At 43.6% G+C, this 23,013-nt stretch overlaps 1 protein-coding gene across 1 annotated transcript in view; it reads right to left on the bottom strand.

Annotated features, from left to right (window-relative positions):
* Positions 1 to 528: 528 nt before the first annotated feature.
* LOC103607831 (translation initiation factor eIF-2B subunit gamma) overlaps positions 529 to 23,013 on the bottom strand; it is a gene marked incomplete at its 5' end in the record, with an annotated part of 46,217 nt that continues 23,732 nt past the window's right edge. Inside the window, 2 exons of the mRNA XM_008592299.1 lie at positions 529 to 692; positions 5,912 to 6,015. Of these exons, the coding sequence (XP_008590521.1) occupies positions 640 to 692; positions 5,912 to 6,015 (157 nt within the window). The remainder of the gene's footprint in view (positions 693 to 5,911; positions 6,016 to 23,013) is intronic.

The raw sequence follows: 23,013 nt of genomic DNA, 5'->3' as shown, positions 1-23,013 counted from the left end.
GGGGGGGGGGGGGGGGGGGGGGGGGGGGGGGGGGGGGGGGGGGGGGGGGGGGGGGGGGGGGGGGGGGGGGGGGGGGGGGGGGGGGGGGGGGGGGTAGGGTGATGACAGGGGCTGGGAATCTGGAAGGTAAGGGAGCAGATGATAGTAAGCTCTGGGCTGAGGCTTGGAGGCAGCACTGCCAGCAGCTAGGCCTCTAGATCTAGAAAGCCTTCAGGGACTAAAGTACTCACAGGTCCTTTTAGGTGGGAGATGCTTTATGGACTGGGCTGGGTCAGCCAGTCAGAATGTAGCCCTCCTAGGAACTCAACAAGACCCTCCTCTGGGGAACCCTTACCATTTCTGTTTTCTCCAGCTCCATTGGATAGCTGCTGCCCCTGCCTGACAATCTCCGTACATGAGAGCTAGGCCATTGTGTCTATCCTGTTACACACACTTGCTCTAGATGGTCTTTACCGCATGTCCCATGAACTGTGTATTCCTGGAGCCCACCTGACCCAGAGCTTGGGACTGCTCCACAAGTCTCCAGCATGCCTTTGGAAGCCCTTCTTTATTGGGAAATAAATACAGAGTCAAACAGGTGGGCCAGCCAACATCTGTAGTTTTGGGGGCCAAAAGAAAGGAGTCTGACTTGCTCAGAACTCAGATCTCCATGAGCTGGTCATTCCCCACGATCACCTCGTTCACTCGTTTAGCTACAAAAGAAAAGGAAAAGGTTTTTCTGAGAATTGGCAGCAAAAGATGTCACTTCAAACCCAACTCTTCTAATTCTGTGTTCACAAACATTTATTCCTCTCCTATTGTGGCTCTGCTCTTGAGAAGCTCTTGGAAATACAAATTACCAAAAAGGCTATGAGAGAGACATTTCCTACACAGGAAGGTGCGACTGACTATATATCTGGCTTTGGGGAGGCTTACATAGGAGAACTGGAGTTTTGCCAGGCAGTGATCAAAAGAAAGGCATTGCAGGCTGTTAGAACAGCAAAGACGTGGAGATGTGAGAAAGGGGAACATGAAATACTATGGTATGGCCAGAGGATAGGAAATGAGGGGAAAAGAGAGAGAAGAAATGAGGATAAAAGGATAAATGGAGCTATTCAAAGGAGAAAGGGAGATACCTCATATGTAATAATCAAAATAATACTACCTACTACATAGGGTTGTTGTGAGAATTCGGTGAGTTAAAAGATGAGTGCTCAATAAATAGTGGTTATTCTTATTTTTGTAAACTCGAAACCCATAAGACCCTCTATGACCTGACCATTGCCTATATCTCCAGCTTCATCTCCCACCATTCTGCATTTATACCAACAAGGCATACTGTTTTATACCTTTAGACCTTGGCACATCCTATTCCCTCTGCCTAAAATGCTCCTCCCTCCCATTTTTTCCCATTGCACTCTTACTTACCCTAAAGGCCCTAATCCAGCACCTCTACTCTGTGATACCTTCCCTTCTGAACTGTCCATTTCCTGCTCTGTACCTATTAAATATCTCTATCTCTATCTACATCATTATATCATTCTCCTCTACTTCAATAAGAACATTGAGGGCAGGGAAGGAACAGTGTAGTTATGATTATACCTCTGCTGTCTAGCACAGTTACTGGCATATGAAGATTTTAGAGGTTTTGGGTAATGACAAGGATAGGATATGATCATGTAAGTGGAGAGCTAAAGCTAAATGGAGATGAAGATTGGTAGAGAAGTTCAGGGAATCATGAAGCTGGGGTCTGGATAGTTCACTAATGAGTATGTTCAAGTTGTTCAAGATGTTGGGAAAGAGTGTGGGAGGGGAGATGAAGACTTTGAACCAGGGTCTAAAGAACCTCAATAAATTTAGGAGAGTGCCCTGGAAGCTGGCCAATAATGGGGTGAAAGCTATAGGAGGTTTTCAAGAAAAAAGAGCTATATAAAGGAGGCAGTAAGCCAATGGTCTGGAAGGGGCAGGGGGAACCAGGGGCATGTTGTCTGCCTCTTGCCTGGAGGTGTGGGGAGGTGCAGGAGACAAGAGTTTTCCAGTCTTCTGCTGGCTCAAACAGAAAAGTTTGACCAACTGGCTGAAAACTGATTCTTTCTAGGCTACCTTCCCACGGCCTATAAAAGTCCAGCACCTTTCCTGCTACACTTGGGGGCTTCAGTGTGATACTGATAGATGAGGCAGAAATTTTAGCTAACCTGAGGCTCCACTTCTGCCCCAGAAGTCTTTTGTGCAGCAAAATGAAGATCCTTGATGACTGGACCAAGTTTGATAGTGAGAGATGTTTGGGTCTGTTCATACTGCTCATAGCTGGGAGCTAGGGGTGACCTGTGTACTCCTGCCCAAGAAGGTACTCCTTTTTATACTTCATAGCCATTTGCTTCCTTCAGTGAGGAGAGTGGGAAGGAGGCACAGACAGTGCTCAGGCTGCTAAATTCCCTAGGGCCATGGCAGGTCCTGGAGTGTGACTGTCAATCAGGCTCCACCCCCAAGGTAAGACTGACCGGAAAAGAACAAAGGAAATGCTTCTTTGGCTAGCTTCCCAGAGCTCTCTAAATGCTCCTCTTTACCCTTTATCTCTATAGTTGTGAGTCAGCCTCATCACCTTGCATCTAGACTTTAGACATTTGCTCTTCACTCCGTCTCTTCCATGGACACTGGGCTGTTCTTTTTTTTTTTTTTTTTTTCCTGATCCACGTATCCTTTATTCCATTGCCAACCACTGTGCCACATCCAAGCAACAGTACACAAACTGGCAATCAACTGCAATCCAGCTGTACAACGATCTGAAGTTTACAGTACGTTTGAAGCTTTTAAATGACACTGGGCTGTTCTGAACACAGTCCCAGTTCCAATTAACTCTCTTCTTGGACCTTAGTGCTCCAGACCAGGGTGAATTTTTTTTTTTTTTTTTTTTTTTTTTTCCTGATCCACGTATCCTTTATTCCATTGCCAACCACTGTGCCACATCCAAGCAACAGTACACAAACTGGCAATCAACTGCAATCCAGCTGTACAACGATCTGAAGTTTACAGTACGTTTGAAGCTTTTAAATGACACTGGGCTGTTCTGAACACAGTCCCAGTTCCAATTAACTCTCTTCTTGGACCTTAGTGCTCCAGACCAGGGTGAATGAGGTGCCTCGCTGGGGCAGACAATTCTTTCTTCCGCTCTACCATGCTCTACATGAACACCTGAGCCTTTTCTCACCTGCCCTCCCTACTTTCCTCTCTTCTCTCTGCTCTGCTCTTGGCCTGGTGGTGAAAGAAGACCTTGTTCACTGGGATTCAGGGGAGAGAGACTATATCTGGTATATTAGGAGTACTTTCATGGAGATTTAGTAAGTTGGAGGAAACCTGTAGGGGAGTAACATGCTGAACTAGTTCTGCTTGGTCAGGGTTGGGGGTAAGTTCCAGTCACACACTGGAAAAGCTCTCGGCTGGAATCAGGTTGGGAAAGATCCCAAAGGTAAGTGTATAAGAGAGGATAAGTTGGGGAAAAACCAGTGGGATAGAAGGGAATAACATGTCACAAATGAAAAGCTGCACTGTTGGGAAACTGGGAAGGATTCCTGCTAGCCAGAAGGACTTGACCTGTGTCAAGTATCTGTCAAGACCTTGACCAATGTCAGGTCTACTTTCATGGCCAAGGGACTGATCATTGTTGTCAAAGGGAAGAAATCGAAGTTCTGTCATTGACAGTAAGAAGAGACTCAGATGAAGTGTCCAATTAGAGTCTTCCAGGTGTTGACTGTTGGCTGTGGCCTTTCTACTGCTTGAGCAGGAGGTCAAACTTGGCTGCCAGGATTTTTGCCAGAGATAATCACTGACAGTGCTGAGATGGGGTGAGAAAAGCCACAGTTGTTATAAAATGTCTTGTTCTCTTGACAGTGCTAGAAAAGGGCAGAGAGGTCTAGTTTGGGGGTAAAAGACTGCTGTGGATGTGGTGACTCTGTGATATGAAAATGACTGGAATTTGGAGAGGGGACAGCGTTACTTCTTAGGATGAACATTTTTTTCCTGAAATCCTTCCATGTGAGGAAGACTGATTAGAGACTTTGCCATCTACTGAGCTCTTTGCTGATGAGGACCAAGGTTGTTGATGTGTATCAAGGTCATCCACAGTAACACAGGTCTTGAGTGCTACACTGATGGCTAGATATTTGCTTTCTCCATATGGCTCAGCCTCAAAGAAAAGTGATAGTGGAAACAGGCAACTGGCCAGGTAATACCTGTAGCAGAAAGGCATTGACCACTGTGCTGGATGCATTGGTCCCTCCAGCAGAACAGAGAGCAGGAAAGGGTGGGGTTGTACAGTTTAGAGTCCAGATGACTTCCCTGGCTATCTCTCCTTCAGGAGGACCATTAAGGGTTCTCCTCATGGCTTAGTTAAAGCCAGAAAACCCATTTCATAATTACAATCATCTCACAGAGGCCTCTCTTGGAACCCTTTCTGCCATGAAATCCCCCAAAATGTTTTATGGGCCCAAAATTCATTTATTCACTAACCCCCCCAAACCCCCCAAAATATACTAATAAACCAGGACCTGTTCTCAGGGCTAAGAATACATATCGTTATAAGATGATCCTTGGCCTTGAGAATCTTAGTCTAGAAGGAGAGGTAGATTCATAAATAATTGCCATAACTTGTGATATACTTTAATAATAGTATGGCAAAGTTCAGGGATGCAGAGGAAGAAATGCTCCGTTCTGCTGTGGGGAGTTACGGGAAGAGTCAGAGAAGGTTCTACAGAGGAGAAAACACATGGGCAGAATCTTTAAGAAAAATTCCAGAGAGGGAGGGCATATGCAGGCATGGAGAGGCACAACAGTATAGTGTATATGAGGAACTCTAAGTCCCTTGGTATACTCCATCCAGGAGGAGTGAATACTTCTTATAACATTTTATTGTATTTAATTCTCACAGCAATCCTCCAACGTAGGTGTTACTGTCCCAATTTTTCTAGTTAAAAAAACCTGAAGCTTAGAGATTAAACAAATTTAACCTGGTGCAAATCCAGTGACTTGCACAGCTGAGATTTGAATCCAGATCTGTTGGACTCAATGACCAAATGGGAGGCGTGAGACTTTAAAAAAGAGAAGAGAAAAACAAAACAAAACAAAACTGAAGACGGCCTCTGTTTACTGGGGATGAGAAAAATGATGTGGCTTCTACAGAATTGGTGGGGTTAGTTCCTTCAGCAACTCTCCTACCCTGCTCTATTTTAGGTTTAGGAATAATCTAAAAAGCAATTGGCCATTTTTATTGATCTTGAGCTTTGTCTACTTTTTGGTTAAAAACATCCAGTCTAATTAAGGAAAATTACACTTTGCCCTCCCCAGGAGGGAAACCCTTGTCTTTGTATGTTTCTCAAGCACTATACAGTCTTTCTACAGGCTACAGAGCAGAGCGAGATAACAGCACAGCTTACAGCTTTCTCCTCTAAGTGACTGAGAATGGCTTAGAATGTTAAATCCCACCTATCTTCTCTTATGACAGGAATTTATGCAACTACCTCCCTTTAAATACCAGGTCAGACAAAGTGTTCACAGACTTCAGGAGGCCAGAGTTAGTTTCTGAGCCTTTGCTTCATTAATGGCCCTTCTGTCTCACGTCGAATGGCCATTGTAAAGTATTGGTACTAATCTGGGCCATTAAATCTATTGGTACATTTTCAGTTTTTTTTTTATAGTAAGGCTACATACAAGTATAAGCTTATCTGTAAGACAAACTCCTAGAAATGGAACTGTTAAGTCAAAATTTAAAAAATTGAAAATAATATCAATTGCTCTCCAAAGACAGCTTTATCAATTTATGTTCTCACCTGCAATATATGCGCTTGTTTCCCACATTCTCACCAGCACTGACCATTACCAGTGCTAGTGTGATAGATAAAAAATGGTATCTGGGATTGTAACTTGGGCTCTGACTTACCTTTGGCTTCAATCTTCTGGCCACTTCCAATCAAGCAGTCCTTGATGTCTGCTCCCTTCTCGATCACAGCATTGTTGCAGATGACGCTGCCCTGGATGTTGCTTCTGTAACACAGTAGACAAGTTAGGGAATGCCCAGGGCTCTCATCACCATCCTTACCACTACTGGCTGGGGGTCTGGCTCCTCCCTACGCCAGGAAAAGCTGGTCAGTCCAGTTAATGGCTACATGCCTCAAGTTATCACTGGAAGACAGAATGGCAGGCCAAGGGAGGACCTGATTTTAGAGAAGTCCAGAGTTAGGATATGCTCATAATGACCTTTTTCTAAGGGTTGAAAAGAACAGATATTCTGATTTCAGTTCCTTAGGGACCCCAGAACTAAAGTCTAAATTCCATCCAATCTCTCCTTTGATCTGGGGGTGGAAGCAGCGGCTGGTCCCTGGGCTGACTTTGAGGTTCAGAAATCATGAACCTTCCAAAGAGATCAACTATGGAAACAATGGGTTCCTCGCAGCCCTTACCACAGACTCTGGTTAAACAAAACCATACTTATTTAGGGGGAAAAAGAAGATATTTTAAAAATGAGCTCCATTCCACATTAAAGAATACTCCAGACCCTAAAGCCTGCTCTCAAGAGTAGTACCACTGGCTCTTCGCATCTGAATGTATTTAAAGAGCATCTTCCTGGCTCCTGAAGATTGGCAGGTGGTGGAAAGTTCCTTTTGAAAATCATTACTCCCCCCCCCGCCCCCGCCCCATCTGCAACCAGCCTAGTGATGACCACCGAGCCACCACTGGAAACACCCAAGTTGGGGTGGTGGCGGGCAGAGGACTTCAGCCACATGCCCCTGACATCTGTATCCAGCCCAGCAATGACTGAGCTGCTGCTGGAATCCCCCTGGTCTCCCCTGCCAGGATGAGAGGGGTGCCATGGGCCTTGACAACACCCCCCTCCTTCCTCCTCCTATTTCCCTCCCCCTTTCCCTCTCCACCTCCCAACAAACTGCTCCACAACATCTTAGAATGTAAAAAATAATATATATATATATATTTTTTTTGTCTTTTGTCTTTTTTTCCGTGTCCGGCAACGGATCGCAACCCTCAGTGTTGCCCCCGTACCGGACCGGGGACCGGCAACGGGATCGCAAGCCTCGGCGTTGCTCCCGCGCCTCGCTCAGCCAGTGAGCGGGAGCCGGTCAAAAAATAATATTAATAAATAAATTTTTAAAAAAGAAAAATCATCACTAACATTTATTCCATATCTACTTTCTACCAGGTACTGTGCTAAATATTCTATGTAGGGCCAGCCCGTGGCTCACTTGGGAGAGTGCGGTGCTGATAACACCAAGGCCCCAGGTTCGGATCCCATATAGGGATGGCCGGTTAGCTCATGGGGTGAGCGTGGTGCTGACAACACCAAGTCAAGGGTTAAGATCCCCTTACCGGTCATCTTTTGAAAAAAAATAATAAATAAATAAATAAATATTCTATGTACATTATAGGAGTGACTTTTACAAATCTAGCCATTTCTTCTGAAAAATAACCTGGCCAATGTAAAAAATAACAAAGAAACACCTCAGTGCCCTAGCTCCCATCAATCATTTTGGTAGGTCTGGGATGGCAGCCTTATGTATTTAATTAGAAAAAATCTTTCCTAGCAGATTCTGGGAGTACCATTTTTGTCTCTGATGCAGTAAAAACAGCAACCACATATTGCACATGACAACAGATTTAGAGAAATTAAACCATTTACCCAAAACCAATAACTGCTAAGTAACAGATTCAAATCCAGGTCCGCCTGACCCCAGAATCCATACATTTAATCATAATGCAATACAACGAAATTAGGAAAAGACTGGACGAAGCCTAGAACTGCCGAGTTGCTATTCTGAGTTGAGATGGCTCTGTGGAAGTAGCTCAGTCCTAACAAGGGAATATTCAGTACCCCTGAGTCAGAAATGGAAAGAGTCAAAAATGGGCAGCTAGAGGGGAGAAGGAGGAGAATAAGAAGGGTGGGAGCACCCATTTAAACAAAACAAAACAAACCAACTAAGGAACAATCCTCAAACAACCCAGGAGACATGGGGGGTGGGGAAGAGGACATTCCATGAGCTGAAAACATTGATGTACAGGCCATTAAAAAAGATTCTTCCCAAATGCCAAAACTTTAGAAAAATGCATAAAAGAATTCTAGAACTTTATGGAATTCCAGAGTCATCTTTATCTGTATTCTTCTAGAAAGTTAAAGCCTGTTGGAAAGAAGCAAAAGGCCAAAGTCACAGCACCTCTGTGGTGTGGGCTAGAGATGGGCAGAGACAGCTCTAGTTTGCTTAGTGGCACAGACTCAGGATTCACTCAGTGGGTGGGCTTTAAGAGACCTCTGAGAACTTCCCAACTTACAAAGCAGTCCAGTCAGCAGTTAGGGTGGTTCCTGCTCCTTGGGGGAAATTCCCCCAAAAAGGGTAATGAGGAAATATAGAAAGCCTTAGATACAGAATCTCCTGGGATAGAGCTAGCTTGCAATTGGCTACTAATTTCTCACAAAAGAGTCCCATTTCTTTTTTCCTAGGTGGTAGTAGGGATATGCTTCCTAGTTAAGAAATGCATGCTCTAGAGCTATGCAAGAGGTAAACAGCAGACAAAAAAAACAGCTAACAGGAACTCAAGCAGCCATAATTAAAGACTATCAAATGGCTATTTTGGAATCCAGGATATAAGTGGGAACCACTTCTGGAAAGAGAGGCTGGAATGACTGAGGTTAGATTTCCACAGCAATGGATAGCCTGATTTTCCTTGTGTTTAGCATGTTTACTTGGGGTCTTCACGAATCTTCCATATTGCTTGTCTCATCCCATATATGTTAATTCTTTCTGAGATGCATAAACCACCACTGTAGAGTCTGCAGACATAATAGGGAAAAGCAGGTTGATTGATGGGAAGCTGGGGGCTTTCCTGAGGCTCCTGGTCAGTGGATCTGTGGAAGGCTTTGAGACGAATACCTGACAACAGTTTATGGAGTGTAAAGCTCTTTTCTGACCATTTATCTCCTCAACTGTTCCCCTGAGCCTGGCTGGTTAGCTCAGTTGGTTAGAGCATAGCTTTATAACACCAAGGTCATGGGTTTGGATCCCCATGCTAGCTTCCCCCCTGCCCAATATGTTGTTCCCCAGTATCACTGCTGCTGTCGCAAACCACCTCCATTAGCAAGGCTGAGGTACTTTGGAAAATTTCAACCCAATACAGCTTCCCCTCTGTCCAGAAAGAAATTTCAAGATCAAGGATTATTACCGGAAGCATGTGTTTCTGCTCATGCTAGACAGGATGGACAGATAGAAAGGGCTATATCAAACAAGCCCTCTCCAGGTTGCCAATCCACAGCAAGGAGTCTGCCTTTTCTGCTCAGTGCTTGAGGAGGGAGAGGAGGGGAGTTCCTATAAGCCCAAGAAAAGAACTGGCCCTAGTGCCAAAACTATAGTTTTTGCATCCTAGTTTTAACTGTCTTGGCACTAAGGACTCTGCTTTGCTAATGCCTAGCTGTGTTCTCTATGAAGCTGCTCAGTGATGACTAAGACTAATGGAGACTTGGTCCTCATTTCTTCTTGGCAGGGTCAAATTCTAGACAAAGATGCAGCCCTTGGGAAATCACCCAGCAAACTACAATGCTTCAGTGGAGAGGAGGCCATAAGAAAAACATAAGAGGCCTACAGTAAGATCACTGTTTGGCCAGGCATACCACATTATCCCATGTTGGGGAATACCCCATGAAGAAGTTTGACTGGGGAAGCAAGAGTGTCTCCAAATTCTTGTTCCTCTTTTGATTTTAGTTAGCACTTTCTCTAGTTCATTCCAGGGAGGAAAGGGAACTCACATATATTTAATGTCTAATACATCTCAGTCACTGTACAAAGCACTTTACATTCATTTTATAATTTAATCCTTTTGGCAAACTTGCAGGGATGGTGGTATTTATTCTAATTTTTACAGAGAAAACTGAAGCTCACAGAGGTTAAGCAATGTGCCCAAGCCTACATGGCGGTCATGGGCTCCTGCCTCAGCTGTTGACTAGGCAGTATTTACAAAGAGCCTTGAAACTTCTCAGCAACTCTGAGGACAGGCAGGTTCATTTCTTTGTGGATTAGTTGGCCGGCTTTCTATACCTACTCATAACCCTGGGGTAAGAAAAAGAGTATGGAACTGGAGATACATGTAGCTTTTCTAAGCATGTGATTATGGTCTGCTTTAGGCCAACTCACAACTTTTTTTTTTTTTTTTTAAGATGACCGGTAAGGGGATCTTAACCCTTGAGTTGGTGTTGTCAGCACCACGCTCACCCAGTGAGCCAACCGGCCATCCCTATATGGGGTCCGAACCCGTGGCCTTGGTGTTATTAGCACCGCACTCTACTGAGTGAGCCACGGGCCGGCCCCAACTCACAACTTCAGCCCAAAGATTATGGCTGAGTCACCCATTTCTCTCCAGGTGATAGGGAGCCTTCTAACTTAAGCCCAGGGGCCCTGGTCCAAGTGTCTCTAGACAAAGAACATGTATGATTTTTAATGAAATATTTCAAGTATAGAAAAAAGTCTACAGAATAATATAAAGAACACCTGGGTACCCACCAAACAGCTTAAGAAACAAACAATACAACCTGCTGTGCACCTTTCTTTGATCACATTTTCTTCCTTCCCCCACCAGAGGTAACCACTATTTGACTGTGGTGTTTATTGTTCCTAAGCATTTTTACTGCATATATTAGTAGGCAACATATAGTGTTGTTTTGCCTGTTTATAAAATTTTATATAAATGCTATTCTCTATGTATCCTCCTGCAACTTGCTCTTCCCCCTTCAACATATTTGTGAGATTTATCCAGGTTAATTCATGTAATGAGATATAATACTTGAAGAACTATCTCATCTTTTTCCTATTTCTGGTCACTGTTGTTCTTGGGTCCTCTAGGTTAAAATGTACTGGCTCTAGTGAGTAGGCTGAAAATGTCCTCCTTTTAGTTCTGTGTGCCTCCCTTCACTACATAAAGGTTTAGTGGTGAGAAATGTCTCCTTCCTGAGAAATCTGAGTCCTTATATTCCCTAAGCAGAGACTAAGAAAAAGAGGGGCTCAAGGGAAATCAAACCTAAGATGTAATGACTTTAAGGAGTTTAAGTTGTAGAATTTTCCATCTAAGGAGATGGGTTTAGAGAGTTTTGCTCTTCTAGATGCTGAGCTGCCAGTACTTGCAATGCCACTTGGAAGCTGAAACTGCATTTCACATGGCCCCCTCTGGCCAGCCAGGCACCTCAGATGAGAACTGCACTCAGGCCAGCACCAGTGGCCTACCTGCCAGCAGAGGCCCCACCATCTGCAGTTGGCTCACCTGTTGTTGAACCCTGGTAGCCAGGTCTGATGGCCCAGATGGCAATCACTGCAGCTCACGTAGCTGTGGGCTCTGCTGCTGGGCACAAACTGGGTCATGCCATCACTGGGGGCTTCAGTGTAGGAAGTAATGCTGAGCCCTCAAGCCCTGACATCACACACCAGGAGCCTCAGGGAACCCAGCCAATACACCAGCAGCAGCAGCAGTTTGAACCTTGCTTCTATGAGATAAAACAGCTTTTGGAGTGTGCCCAGAACCAGGGAGACATTAAGCTCTGTAAGGGTTTCAATGAGGTGCTGAAACAGTGCAGACTTGCAAATGGATTAGCCTACTCAAGAAGTTCAAATTGAAGAAATGGAAAATCGACTCTCATGACCAAGTTAATTTAACATAAAAACATAATTGGGCCGAGCCCGTGGCGCACTCAGGAGAGTGTGGCGCTGGGAGCGCAGCGGTGCTCCCACTGTGGGTTCGGATCCTATATAGGGATGACCGGTGCGCTCACAGCACTCACTGGCTGAGCGGGGCGCGGCCGGTCTCAAAAAGGACGAAAAAAAAAAAAACACAGTTAATAGTGAAAGTATAAAGTGTAAAATCATCAGTTAAACCACTGTCACGAATAGCTTCCTTTCTTCAGAATTGCAGTGGAAGAAGGTGTTCTTACTATATAGAAGTTCATTGAGATAGTATAGAGTTTGGAGCTGGGCAAATGCCTCCTTAAACCAGCTGTTGTGATGTTATTGTGTGTGAGTTAATTAGAATAAAGTGATTATCTTCAAAAAAAAAAAAAAAGATGCATTTAGCACAAATGGTTCAAAGGTAGGGAATGAACTAAAAACCCTTAGGAACCTTTTAAGTCCAGGGGATCTTCACAAAGTTTACAAAGTTTATGTTTTCAAGAGTATGAAAAAACATGGGTAGAATTAACAATTATGTTCTTTTTTGCAACTCTAATTATCATTCATAGATTTCTTTTTTTTTTTTTTTTTTCCCAAAAGATGATGGGTAAGGGGATCTTAACCCTTGACTTGGTGTTTGTCAGAACCACGCTCTTCCAAGTGAGCCACGGGCCTGCCCTTTAATTCTATTTTTAAGGAGTTCACTTTTATACATCAAACTACCCACTTGTTAATAGTTTATTTTAAGAAGTTTCATTTCTTACTTGGCTATATTATGTCTTCAAGTAGAATTTTCCAGATGGTTCATGAGTGACACATCTCTTGAGCCCTGGAATATTTATTATTATTTTTTTTCAAAAGATGACCGGTAAGGGGATCTTAACCCTTGACTTAGTGTTGTCAGCACCACACTCTCCGAAGTGAGTGAACCGGCCATCCTTATATAGGGATCTGCACCCGTGGCCTTGGTGTTATCAGCACCACACTCTCCCAAGTGAGCCACGGGCTGGCCCTGCCCTGGAATATTTCTGATACTTTTATATAACAACCCAAACTTGATTGGCTATAGAATTCTTGGGTAACAATGGTTTCTTCTCTAAATTCTCTAAATGTTGTTCCACTGTCTTCCAGCCTTAAATGTTGCCACAGAAAAGTCTGAGGTCAGCCTTATTTTCTCCCTTCTATGTGCCTTGATAGTTTTTCTTTCAGTTCTGCATCCCTTGATATTTTGCAAAAAAAAAAAAGTTTGTCATTTCTCCTTTGGTTCACCCATGTTTCCATTCCTTATGCCAGTTGAATCTTGGCATTCTCTTTGGATTTGATCTAAATTTCATTGTATGTGGCAGATATTTAGTATGTGTATGGGTCCTTGGCAGTCATCTAGTTTTATTACAGACTAAGCTTTCTTCCCTGGTTTTGTTGTTTTGTTTTTTAATTTTGGTGAGCTTCATAAAGTCATTCATTCACTCCACTATTTTTTCTAGAAGTAGGCAGGGATTTTGTGACAGAAACCCAGCCAATTAAATCCGTGAGTGATCTCCAAGTTTTATTCAGTAAATACTTACAAGGAATCTAGTATATAAAAAGAGCAGTATTAAGGAGTTAGGGGACACAAAGATAAATGAGAAGCACTTCTATATTCAAGGAATTTATAGTCTAGTGAAGAGAAAAGAATGATGCAGTAAGTGCCACACTGCCACATGAGCATAAATAAAGTATTATAGGTGCACAGGGAGCAAGGAAGTGGGGAAAATAATTTCTGGCTAGGACAATTCAAGAAGGTTGCATGGAGGAGGTTGGAATATTCATTGGACCCTGAAAGATGGGTAGAATTTCTACAGGTAAAGATCTCTAACAAGAGGCAATTCAGGCAGAGTGAATGTCAGGAATAAAGGGGACTGGAAAAGTAAGGGACCCAGTGGGTGGGGTAGTCGGTTGAGTATAGGCAAAGGGTCCACTCAGGGTAACAAGAAGCGGTAGTATCCTGTTTGATGCTGAGGGCTGCACTTGCCAACTGCAGAAAGCATGAGAAACCTAGGTGAAAATCTGGCTCTCCAGCCTGCCTGCATGTGAAGGTACTACCCTAGACTGCTGCTTGGTCACTTGCCTTGTGCTAAGGGAAATGCAGGAGATGTTGCTCAGGATCAGGAGACCAAATATGCAGAACTCAGGACTGATACTCAAGCCTTGACAATGAAGTTATCACTAGACTTTGGATCCCTCAGCATCAGCTGTCATATAAAGTGGTAGAAAATGAGAAGGATAGAGCTTCTCTGTATACTCACCTACGTCTTCTCCAGGGTAGTCCTATTAACATCCCTCAAGCCCTGAGGACTTTGGGAGGTGCCCAAACAACTGTCCAGAAGGCCTCAGCAGCACACCACTGCTAGCAGAGATAAGCATACTAAGAATATGAGAAACTCCCTCCTGGACAAATTTATGCTCCTTCTCTGCCACTCAGCCCAGACATAACAGTAGCAGAGTAATCAAGTTTCACATGACTGAAATTTAATTACCTTTCCCAAATTTACCATAAGTAATTAAAATTAAATGACCCCAAAATAATGGGGAAAAGTTCATATGAGATGCAGGATGTCTAATCTTATCACCAGGGGCTAATTTGCAGAAATGGGTAATCTCTAATAGGCCTTCCTAGTCATTAGCCCTATGTGGGTTGCCTACAGCTTTACCTCAACCTTTTCAGCTGGAAAAGTAGAAGCAGCAGCCATCTGAACCTTTTAGTTTTTCCAGTTAGAAATCTTCTTAGGTTATCCAAGATTATGTCTCCTCCAAAACAGCAACTGACTCGGGATATGGTAGGCCTTTTCTCTGAACTTCTTCTCTCATACAAGCAAGCTGTAGTTTCTTAGGAGCCATAGTTTCCTCACCACATCTCTTCATGTCAATAAGGACACTAACACTGAACTTTCACGCAGTGCTAGAGAGCTGTTCCTTTGTCTGCCCACACACAGGAGGGTAGGGAGAGGATGCTAATTACAGCAAATGTGGAAAGTTATGGCATTATGTTCTCTGGAAGGTCTGAGGCAAGATGAGGGAGTGAAAGCTACAAAGCCTCAGGAGTTACTCTGGAACCAGGTGCTCAAATGGATAATGGTAAGTGTAGTTCTGGTTTTCAAGAGAATGGTGATGTCTGTCAGTCTTATGCATGAGTCTGAAATAAGACATGGAATAGCAGAGATGCAATGAGAAAAAAGTCTGGAATGCCACAATTAATTTTTCTGTAGAAATGTAGGAGTTGAGCTGGATGACTTCTAAGGCCTCATCTCACTCATAACATTCCAGAATCAGTGGTAGAGCCAGATCATGAGAAACCATGAAGTTCTAACTTTCTCCTAAAGGTAATGGAGAGCCTTCAAAAATTTTTTTTAAGATAATAGGGATATGATCAGACATGTTGGGGTGGCCAGTTAGCTCAGATGGTTAGAATATGGTGCTATAACACCAAGGTCAAGGGTTCGGATCCCCATTCAGCCAGACGCAAAAAAAGAAAAAAAGAGATTCTTTAAGAAAGACAACATTGGCAACCTGCCACCTTTATGAAATGTGATAAAGTAACAATAACAATAATAAAAAATAAATAAAAATAGCAACTAACATTTTACGTGTCAAGCACTGTTCTAAGTGCTTCATGTTTATTAACTCATTTAGTACTCCCAATAAACCTAAGAGGTAGTTCAGTTTTACCCCATTTTAAAATGAGAAAATCAGGCACAAAGAAGTAAAAGGCCAATTCTCTAAGTGGCTAATAAGTGGCAGACCCAGGATTCAGTCTGGCAGTCTGACTCCAAAGCTCATGTTCTAATCCACAGCAGCAATGGTGGAAGGATGAATGTGGAAGAGAAAAAAAGACAAAGACAGGAAAATAAGTTAGCGAACACCACAATGCTTCAGGAAAGACAAAAACACTTTATCTCTTGGTCTGAGCTATTCCAACCTCTAACCACAAACTGACTGCTAGACACCTCCACATACCTGGATGTCCAACAGATGCTTCAACCTCTAGTGCCCTTTACAGACCTTGTCCCCCAACAGATCTGCTCCTCCTTTACACTTCCTCATCTCAGTGAGTACACTAACTAGAAACCTGGGCTTCACCTATCAACTGTCCTCTCCCTCACCCCTTTTAGCTCTTCCTTACTCATACCTTGTCAGTCTCCTTAGATTCTTTTGCCTATGTCGAAAATTGCTGATGTTTCCCAAGGCTTTATTTTGGTTTCTTTTCTTTTTATGCCACAAACTCTTGTCATCTCATCTACTCCCATGGCTTCAGCTACCAGGTCTATGTCGGCTACTCTCACATTTGTACCTCAAGCACAGGCTTCTTTCCTGAGCTCCAGCCCTGCATATCAAGGCCTCCTGCACATCACCATGTACACCACAGGCTTCTTTCCTGAGCTCCAGCCCTGCATATCAAGGCCTCCTGCACATCACCATGTACTCAACTTAACAAAACGGAACTCATAGTTTCCCCACCTCCCACCCTGCAAATCTTGCTCCTCTGCTACTGATTTCTATCTTAGTGAATAGCACACCAGAAACCTTGCTCAAGCAACAAATCTGGTAGTTTTCTTTAATTTCTCTTTCACCTCATATGTCCAGGCAGTCACCATGTTTTGTTGTTCTTATCACCTTATTATTTCTCCTCACCATCTCCACTACTATCGCCTTAGTTTAGGACCTTCTTTCAATAGTCTTTCTGTCTCTATAATATCCTTTCAGACCAACCTCCACACCATAGCCAAAGTGATCTTCCTAAAATGCAAATTTAATCATGTTATTCCTTTGCTTTAAATGCTTAAATTACTATTACATACCAAACTTCTTAGGGGACAGTCCATGACCTGGCCCTTGTCCATCTTTACGGCCCTGTCTCCATTGCTCTTTGAATACTATATCCTGGTCATTATGAATTGTTTACCATTCACTCACACAACAAATATTTACTGAGTTCATGTAGGCCCTCAGGATATAGCAGTGAAGGAGAAAGATAAGATACTTACATTCTCAAACTACTGTTTTACTTGTGAGAGACATGTCAACAAGAAAAGGCCAGATAGAGACAATGCTATGAAGGAAATAAAACAGGTGGATGTAATGGAGATGACTGGGACAGATTACTTCTGATGAGGTAGTAAGGGAAGCCTCCACTGAAGAGGTGACATCTGAGCTAAGATCAAAGTAAGGAGATGTTTATGGAATGATACAATCTCTCATACTTCACACTCTTGAGTATCTAGAACATTCCTTTTTCTAGCTCACGTGGCTCTACTAATTTTTCAAGATTCAGCTCAAGGGTCATTTCCTTAATCAAGTCTTTCTTAACCCTTTCCTCTTTTGTGACCATACAGATTTCTATCACAGCCCCTGTAACTTCTTATTGAATATAGTCTATGAAATCTGTGAGGGAAGAGATTGAGCCTTATATAGTTTTATTTCTTTCACTATTCAGCACAGTCTTCAGCATAAAGTGGGTCCTTAAGTATTTGATAAATGAATGAAATATTTGACATGGTTCTCTATTAGTAGTGTGCTGGAGCTGGCTTGTTCCAGCCTGAGCTAGCTGATTATCAGCATCTCTTCTAAACTCAGTGATATCATTGGCTATAGTGGGAGAATTTACATCATGAAAATTGGCAAATGTTACGAATCAGGTTATTTATTTTTTTCCTTTGGAGAGCTGGTTAACTTATTAGCACATCACTGATAGCAGTGTACCACAAAACTCTCGACAGATCCTTAAAATTGGTCACTATTTCCAAAATTATGTCACTTGCACCCCTGGTGGTATGTCAAAAGATTTTAGATTTTTCACAGATTAACACTTTTATTTCAATAATTATGCACTTTTTACTTTTTTTTTTTTTTACTTTTTTTTGTCTTTTTTCGTGACCGGCAATGGATCGCAACCCTCAGTGTCGCGCCCATACCGGACCAGGACCGGCCACAGGATCGCAACCCTCGGTGTTGCTCCCGCCCCTCACTCAGCCAGTGAGCGGCCGGTCTGTATGTGGGATCCGAACCCTCGGCGGGAGCGCCACCACGCTTCCCAAGCGGTGCACTATAGCAGTGCGCCACCGGTCCGGCCCAACAGTGTTTACATTATCATGACTATGTGAGTCCTACTTAGTAGCTGAGACACACAGCAAACTATAGGTTGCGTATACCTTATCTGAAACGCTTGGGATCAGAAGTGTTTCTGATTTCACATTTTGGAATATTTGCAGAATACACACTGGTTGATCATCCCCAATCCAAAATTCCAAAATCTGAAATTCTTCAATAAGCATTTCTTTTGAGCATCATGTTGGTGATCAAAAAGTTTCAGATTTCGGAGCATTTCACATTTTACATTTTCAGATTGGAAGTGTTCAACCTGAATGATGTATTTTCATTTCTTGCACAACTTTTTGTTTTCCCAGAATTAATAACTGTCATGTTTTTGTTAGTCTTCTATTTTTTAAAAACGGTTTTATACCTTTTTTTTTTTTTTTACAGTGCAATCATTTTTGTGGCCCTTTACCAGTTTCTTGCTAACCCCCCCTCCCTTTCCCCCCTTAGTATTCTATGTTATCACCAATTCAACCCCAAACTTTTAGCCAGCTGTCTAAATCTCCTTTCAAGATGTTCTTACATATCTGGTGTTTTGTCAGTTTCATCTCCCTAAATAAGTCTTTTCTGAATTCTTTTTTTTTTTTTTTTAAAAGATGACCGGTAAGGGGATCTTAACCCTTGACTTGATGTTGTCAGCACCCCGCTCAGCCAGTGAGCGAACCCGCCATCCCTATGTGGGATCCGAACCCGTGGCCTTGGTGTTATCAGCACCGCACTCTCCCGAGTGAGCCACGGGCCGGCCCAGAGTAATATTTTGATACATACAATGTGTAATGATCAAATCAGGGCAATTAGTATATCCATCACCTCAGACACTTATCATTTCTTTGTGTTGGGAACATACAAAATCCTCTCTTCTAGATACTTGAAAATATACAATAAATTATTATTAACAATAGCCACCCTGCAGTGCTATGGAATACTAGAACCTCTTCCTATCTAGATATAATTTTGTATCTTTTAACCAACTTCTCCCTGTACCCCTGCCACTCATCCTTCCCAGCTTCTAGTAACCACTATTCTACCCTCTACTTCTATGAGATAAACTTTTTTAGCTTCTGCATATGAGTGAGATCATGTGGTATTCATTTTCCTGTACCTGGCTTATTTCACTTAACATTAATGTCTTCCAGCTCATCCATGTTGCCACAAAAGACAGGATTTCATTCTTTTTCTTTATGGCTGAATAGTATTCCATTGTGTACATATGCCACATTTTCTTTATCTACTCATCTGTTGATGGATACTTTGGATGATTCCATATGTTGGCTATTGTGAATAGTGATGGATTCTTTGGTTTCGTGCCACTCTGGAGTAACTACTCCTTTTGTGCCTCAAGCATAGCTGTCATCCTTATCTCCTTTACTGTCATCCTGTGGATTCTTTTTGCCTTTTTCTAACTTGGATCTTTTGGTTCCTTCTCTTTTGGGTTTACTTTTCATTTTGATAAAATAAATCTACTAAAGTTTTTGAGAATTTTCATGTTGAAAATGTTTTTGTTCTGTTGTTACACTTGATTAACACTGGGTATAGAATTCTATATTGAAATTGACATTCCTTTAGAATTTTGAAAGCATTGTTCCACTATTTTCTAGTTTCTATAGTTGTTACTGGTAAGTACAAAGCCATTTTGGTTCCTGATAAGGTGTATAATGATCTATTATTTCCTCTGGAAGTTTGTAGCATATTTTGTTTCTAGTGTTCTGAAATTTCAAAATGATGTGGACACTTAGTGGGCCCTGTCATTCTGTTAACTCATATCTTGTAGTTCTGGGTCATTTCTTATATTATTTCTTAAACCATTTCCTCCTCTGTTTTATCAACAGAGGAATTTTTGGAATTCCTATTTGGATGTTGCAGATAAATATTTCCAAGGCTCATAAGCTTGTTTTTTTTTTCTTCCCCCCTCCCCCCCCCCCCCCCCCTTTTTTTTGGGGGGGGTCAGACCTTGATGTTATATATATGACTGTGCTCTAACCAACTGAGCTAACTGGCCAGCCCCTTCATTTTTTTCCCCCATGTTCCATCTCTTTGTCTTTTTGCCCTATATTCTGGGAAATTTCAAACATCTTCCACTCTTATATTGAGTTTTTCCTTTTTGTTATATTTTAAATTTCCTAGAGTTCTTTTTTTGTTTGTTTTTTGAAATGACAGTTTAAAAGTACTTGTCTGTCCCTGAAGAATTTGTTTCTTCTAAGTTGCTTTTTTTCTATTGCTTGATTTGATCTCTACCTTTCATAATAGAGGCTTTCTTTAGATCTCTGGCAAACCTTTGTTATTGCTTCCTAGTTAGGAGTGCAAGCTTAAAAAGTTGTTTGGAAGCTCAAAGCACAAGAATGGAATTTATCCTCCATAAGCTTCACTACAGGGTTAGATAGAAATCTCTGATGTCAATAAATTTAGGTTTTTCTTCATGGGCCTGGTCAGATTTCCTAGAGAAGGCTCTTCCAAACTCCTGACTGAGAGTTCTCGTAAAGATGGTCCCCAGCATCACTCTCTCCCATAAATTAACCAATTTACAACTATAAAAATATAACATCAGCCAAGCTGGAATGGCTGGAGCTCAGGGGAAGAGGAGGAGAGAACTACGGAGTTCAAGAAGGCAGGAAAAACCATGATGAGAGAAAGAAAAAACTGCTCTGAGCGTTTCAGGCCGCAGCTGCTTTAAGGCTAGAGCTACTGAGCTCATGGAACAGGAGCCAGCAGAAGCTGCAGCTGTGCCCTTCAGATGGAGTTACTTGGAGGCAGCAGGGGAGAAGAGGGCCTTGCCGGCCCCCAGGACAGCAAGAATACTAACAGGGTTCCCGTGGACCCACGCAGGAGTGAAGAGCCAGAACAGCTGAAAAAGGGGAACCACTCAGAGGCCGGTGAGTCATCGCAAGGGACTGGCGCAAGGCCCGTCCCATGGGAAGTGTTTGGAGCACAGGCATGGGGGAGACAGGCCCACCAGGAGAACACTGGGACACAGCAAGGACAGCCGATCTGCCCCCCAATTAGCACAGGACCACTCAGAGGAAACTTGTTGGGAATGGAGAATTGCATGGGGTGCAGTTTGATGAAAAAACTCAGGCCCAGATCAGAGTTTCTACACAACCAAGGTGCACCCAGTCGCTGGAGAGCTGGAAGTACTTATAAGGTCAACCATTAAACCCTGAGCTGCACAAAAAGCCTTCCCTAGGGAAACAGCAGCAAAGCAGCAATTTAGCTCAACCACACAGCTCAAGTACTGGTTCCCACAGGAAGTTCCTACGTTTTAGAAGTAAGCAAAGGACAAAAAATTAGTTCTGGCCCAGGCACACCACCAGTGCCTTGGGGCCTGCCAAGGGACATGAAGCTTGGAGCCAGGGACCCGACCCCCGTCCACAAACACTCACACCACCAGCACCTCGGGGTCTGCTCAGGAAAACGAGGCTTGGAGGTGGGGACTGGACCCCACTCCCACATCCAGGCACACTGCCAGGGCCTCAGGGCCTGTCCAGGGGCCTGGGACATACAGCTGGGGACCAGACCCTCCACCCACAACCAGGCACACAGCCAGTGCCTCAGGGCCCGCCTGGGGACCTGAGACATAGAGAAGGGGTCCAGATCCCCCTCCAACACCCAAGCACACTGCATCAGTGCCTCAGGGCCCACCCAGGGACCCGAGTCATGGAGTAGGGGACTGCCCCCCCCCAACAAGACACACCACACCAGCACCTCAGGGCCTGCTTGGTGACCCGAGGCACAGAGCCTGGGACTGGACCCCCCCTCCCACAACCAGGCACACTGTGCCAGTACCTTGGGGCCCACCTGGGGACCTGAGGCATGGAGCAGGGGACTGGACCTGATCCCCCTCCCACAATCAGGCACACCATGCCAGAGCCTCGGGCCCACCCGAAGATCTGAGGCATGGAGCAGGGGACTGGATCCCCCTGCCACAACCAGGCACACCACATCAGCACCTCATTACCCGCCCAGGGACCTGAGGCCATGGAGCCGGGGATTGGACCCCCCCTCCCACAACCAGGCATACCATGCCTGTGCCTCAGGGCCTGCCCAGGGATCTGAGGTATGGATCTGGGGACTGGACCCCCCTTCCACAACTAGACACACCATGCCAGTACCTTGCAGCCCACCCAGGGACCCAAGGCATGGAGCCAGAGACTGGACACTCCCTACCACCAGGTACTGCCAGCACAAAGGAGTATGCCAAAAACATCACCTCTGTGTGGGTGGCCCACCACAGCCACCACTATAACCATGTCTGTCACGAAAGCTGCTAGATGCCACAACCACCACACAGATGGTCCACCAGCCACTGGAATGCATTGATACAAGGAGAGTCACAAGCAGAGATAAAGAAAAGAAGAGGATGTCTCTTTCCACAAAACCCATTTCAGAGTGACAGAAGAAGCATCTGCTCTATGATATATTGGGGGACCTGATCACATCTCTCATCATTGGACAGATCATCTAGGCAACAAATCAACAGAGTAACCATTATTCTTCCGGAAGGAGAAAAGAAATCTAGGATAATTAGAGCAGGGGGGGGAAGGGAGAGGGGGATGGGGAGAGATTGGACAAGGGGTGTAAAGAATAATTACTATTTGTAACAATACATATGCTAGTAATATTGACTTGATCAACATATGTCAATGTTGAACCCTAAAAATTGGTATAATCAATTTTGATCCAATAAAAATTTTTTAAAAACCCAACCAACCAACCAACCAACCAACTGACCAACAAAAAAACTCCTGACTGAAAGCTTTATGCCAACTTGGGAAAGTGGGCTGGGGAAGGATAGAGTTCAGTTGCCAATATCCCTATATTCACCAACTTTCCTGGTTTTTATTTTGGTACTTCCTCCCTCAATCCTATCCGTTGTCTTCCATTAGTCACTCTTCCTATAGAGTAAAGGCAGCTCCTCTCCCTAAAGTGTTTCCCTTATCCCTTCTCTTGCAGCTTTTGAGAAGTAATTCAGCTTTCACTGGCATTGCAGTCTTCCCCTATCCTCCCCTGTCAATTCCTGGACAGAGAAATCAACAGATGTCAAAGCTATTATCAACCTCAGGTTGATCCAGGCCAGTGGTTCTCAAAATTTATTTTATGAATCTGCTTCACACTCTACAGGAGGTACCCTTTTTTGCCCTCTCATCACTGGATTTGGAGCAACTGTGCTTTTATTGGTTTTTTTTTTTTTTTTTTTTTTTTTTTTTTT

This window comes from Galeopterus variegatus, unplaced genomic scaffold (assembly GCF_000696425.1).
Source record: "Galeopterus variegatus unplaced genomic scaffold, G_variegatus-3.0.2 Scaffold7760, whole genome shotgun sequence".
Lineage (NCBI taxonomy): Eukaryota > Metazoa > Chordata > Mammalia > Dermoptera > Cynocephalidae > Galeopterus > Galeopterus variegatus.
This window is presented reverse-complemented; position numbering and strand designations above follow the sequence as displayed.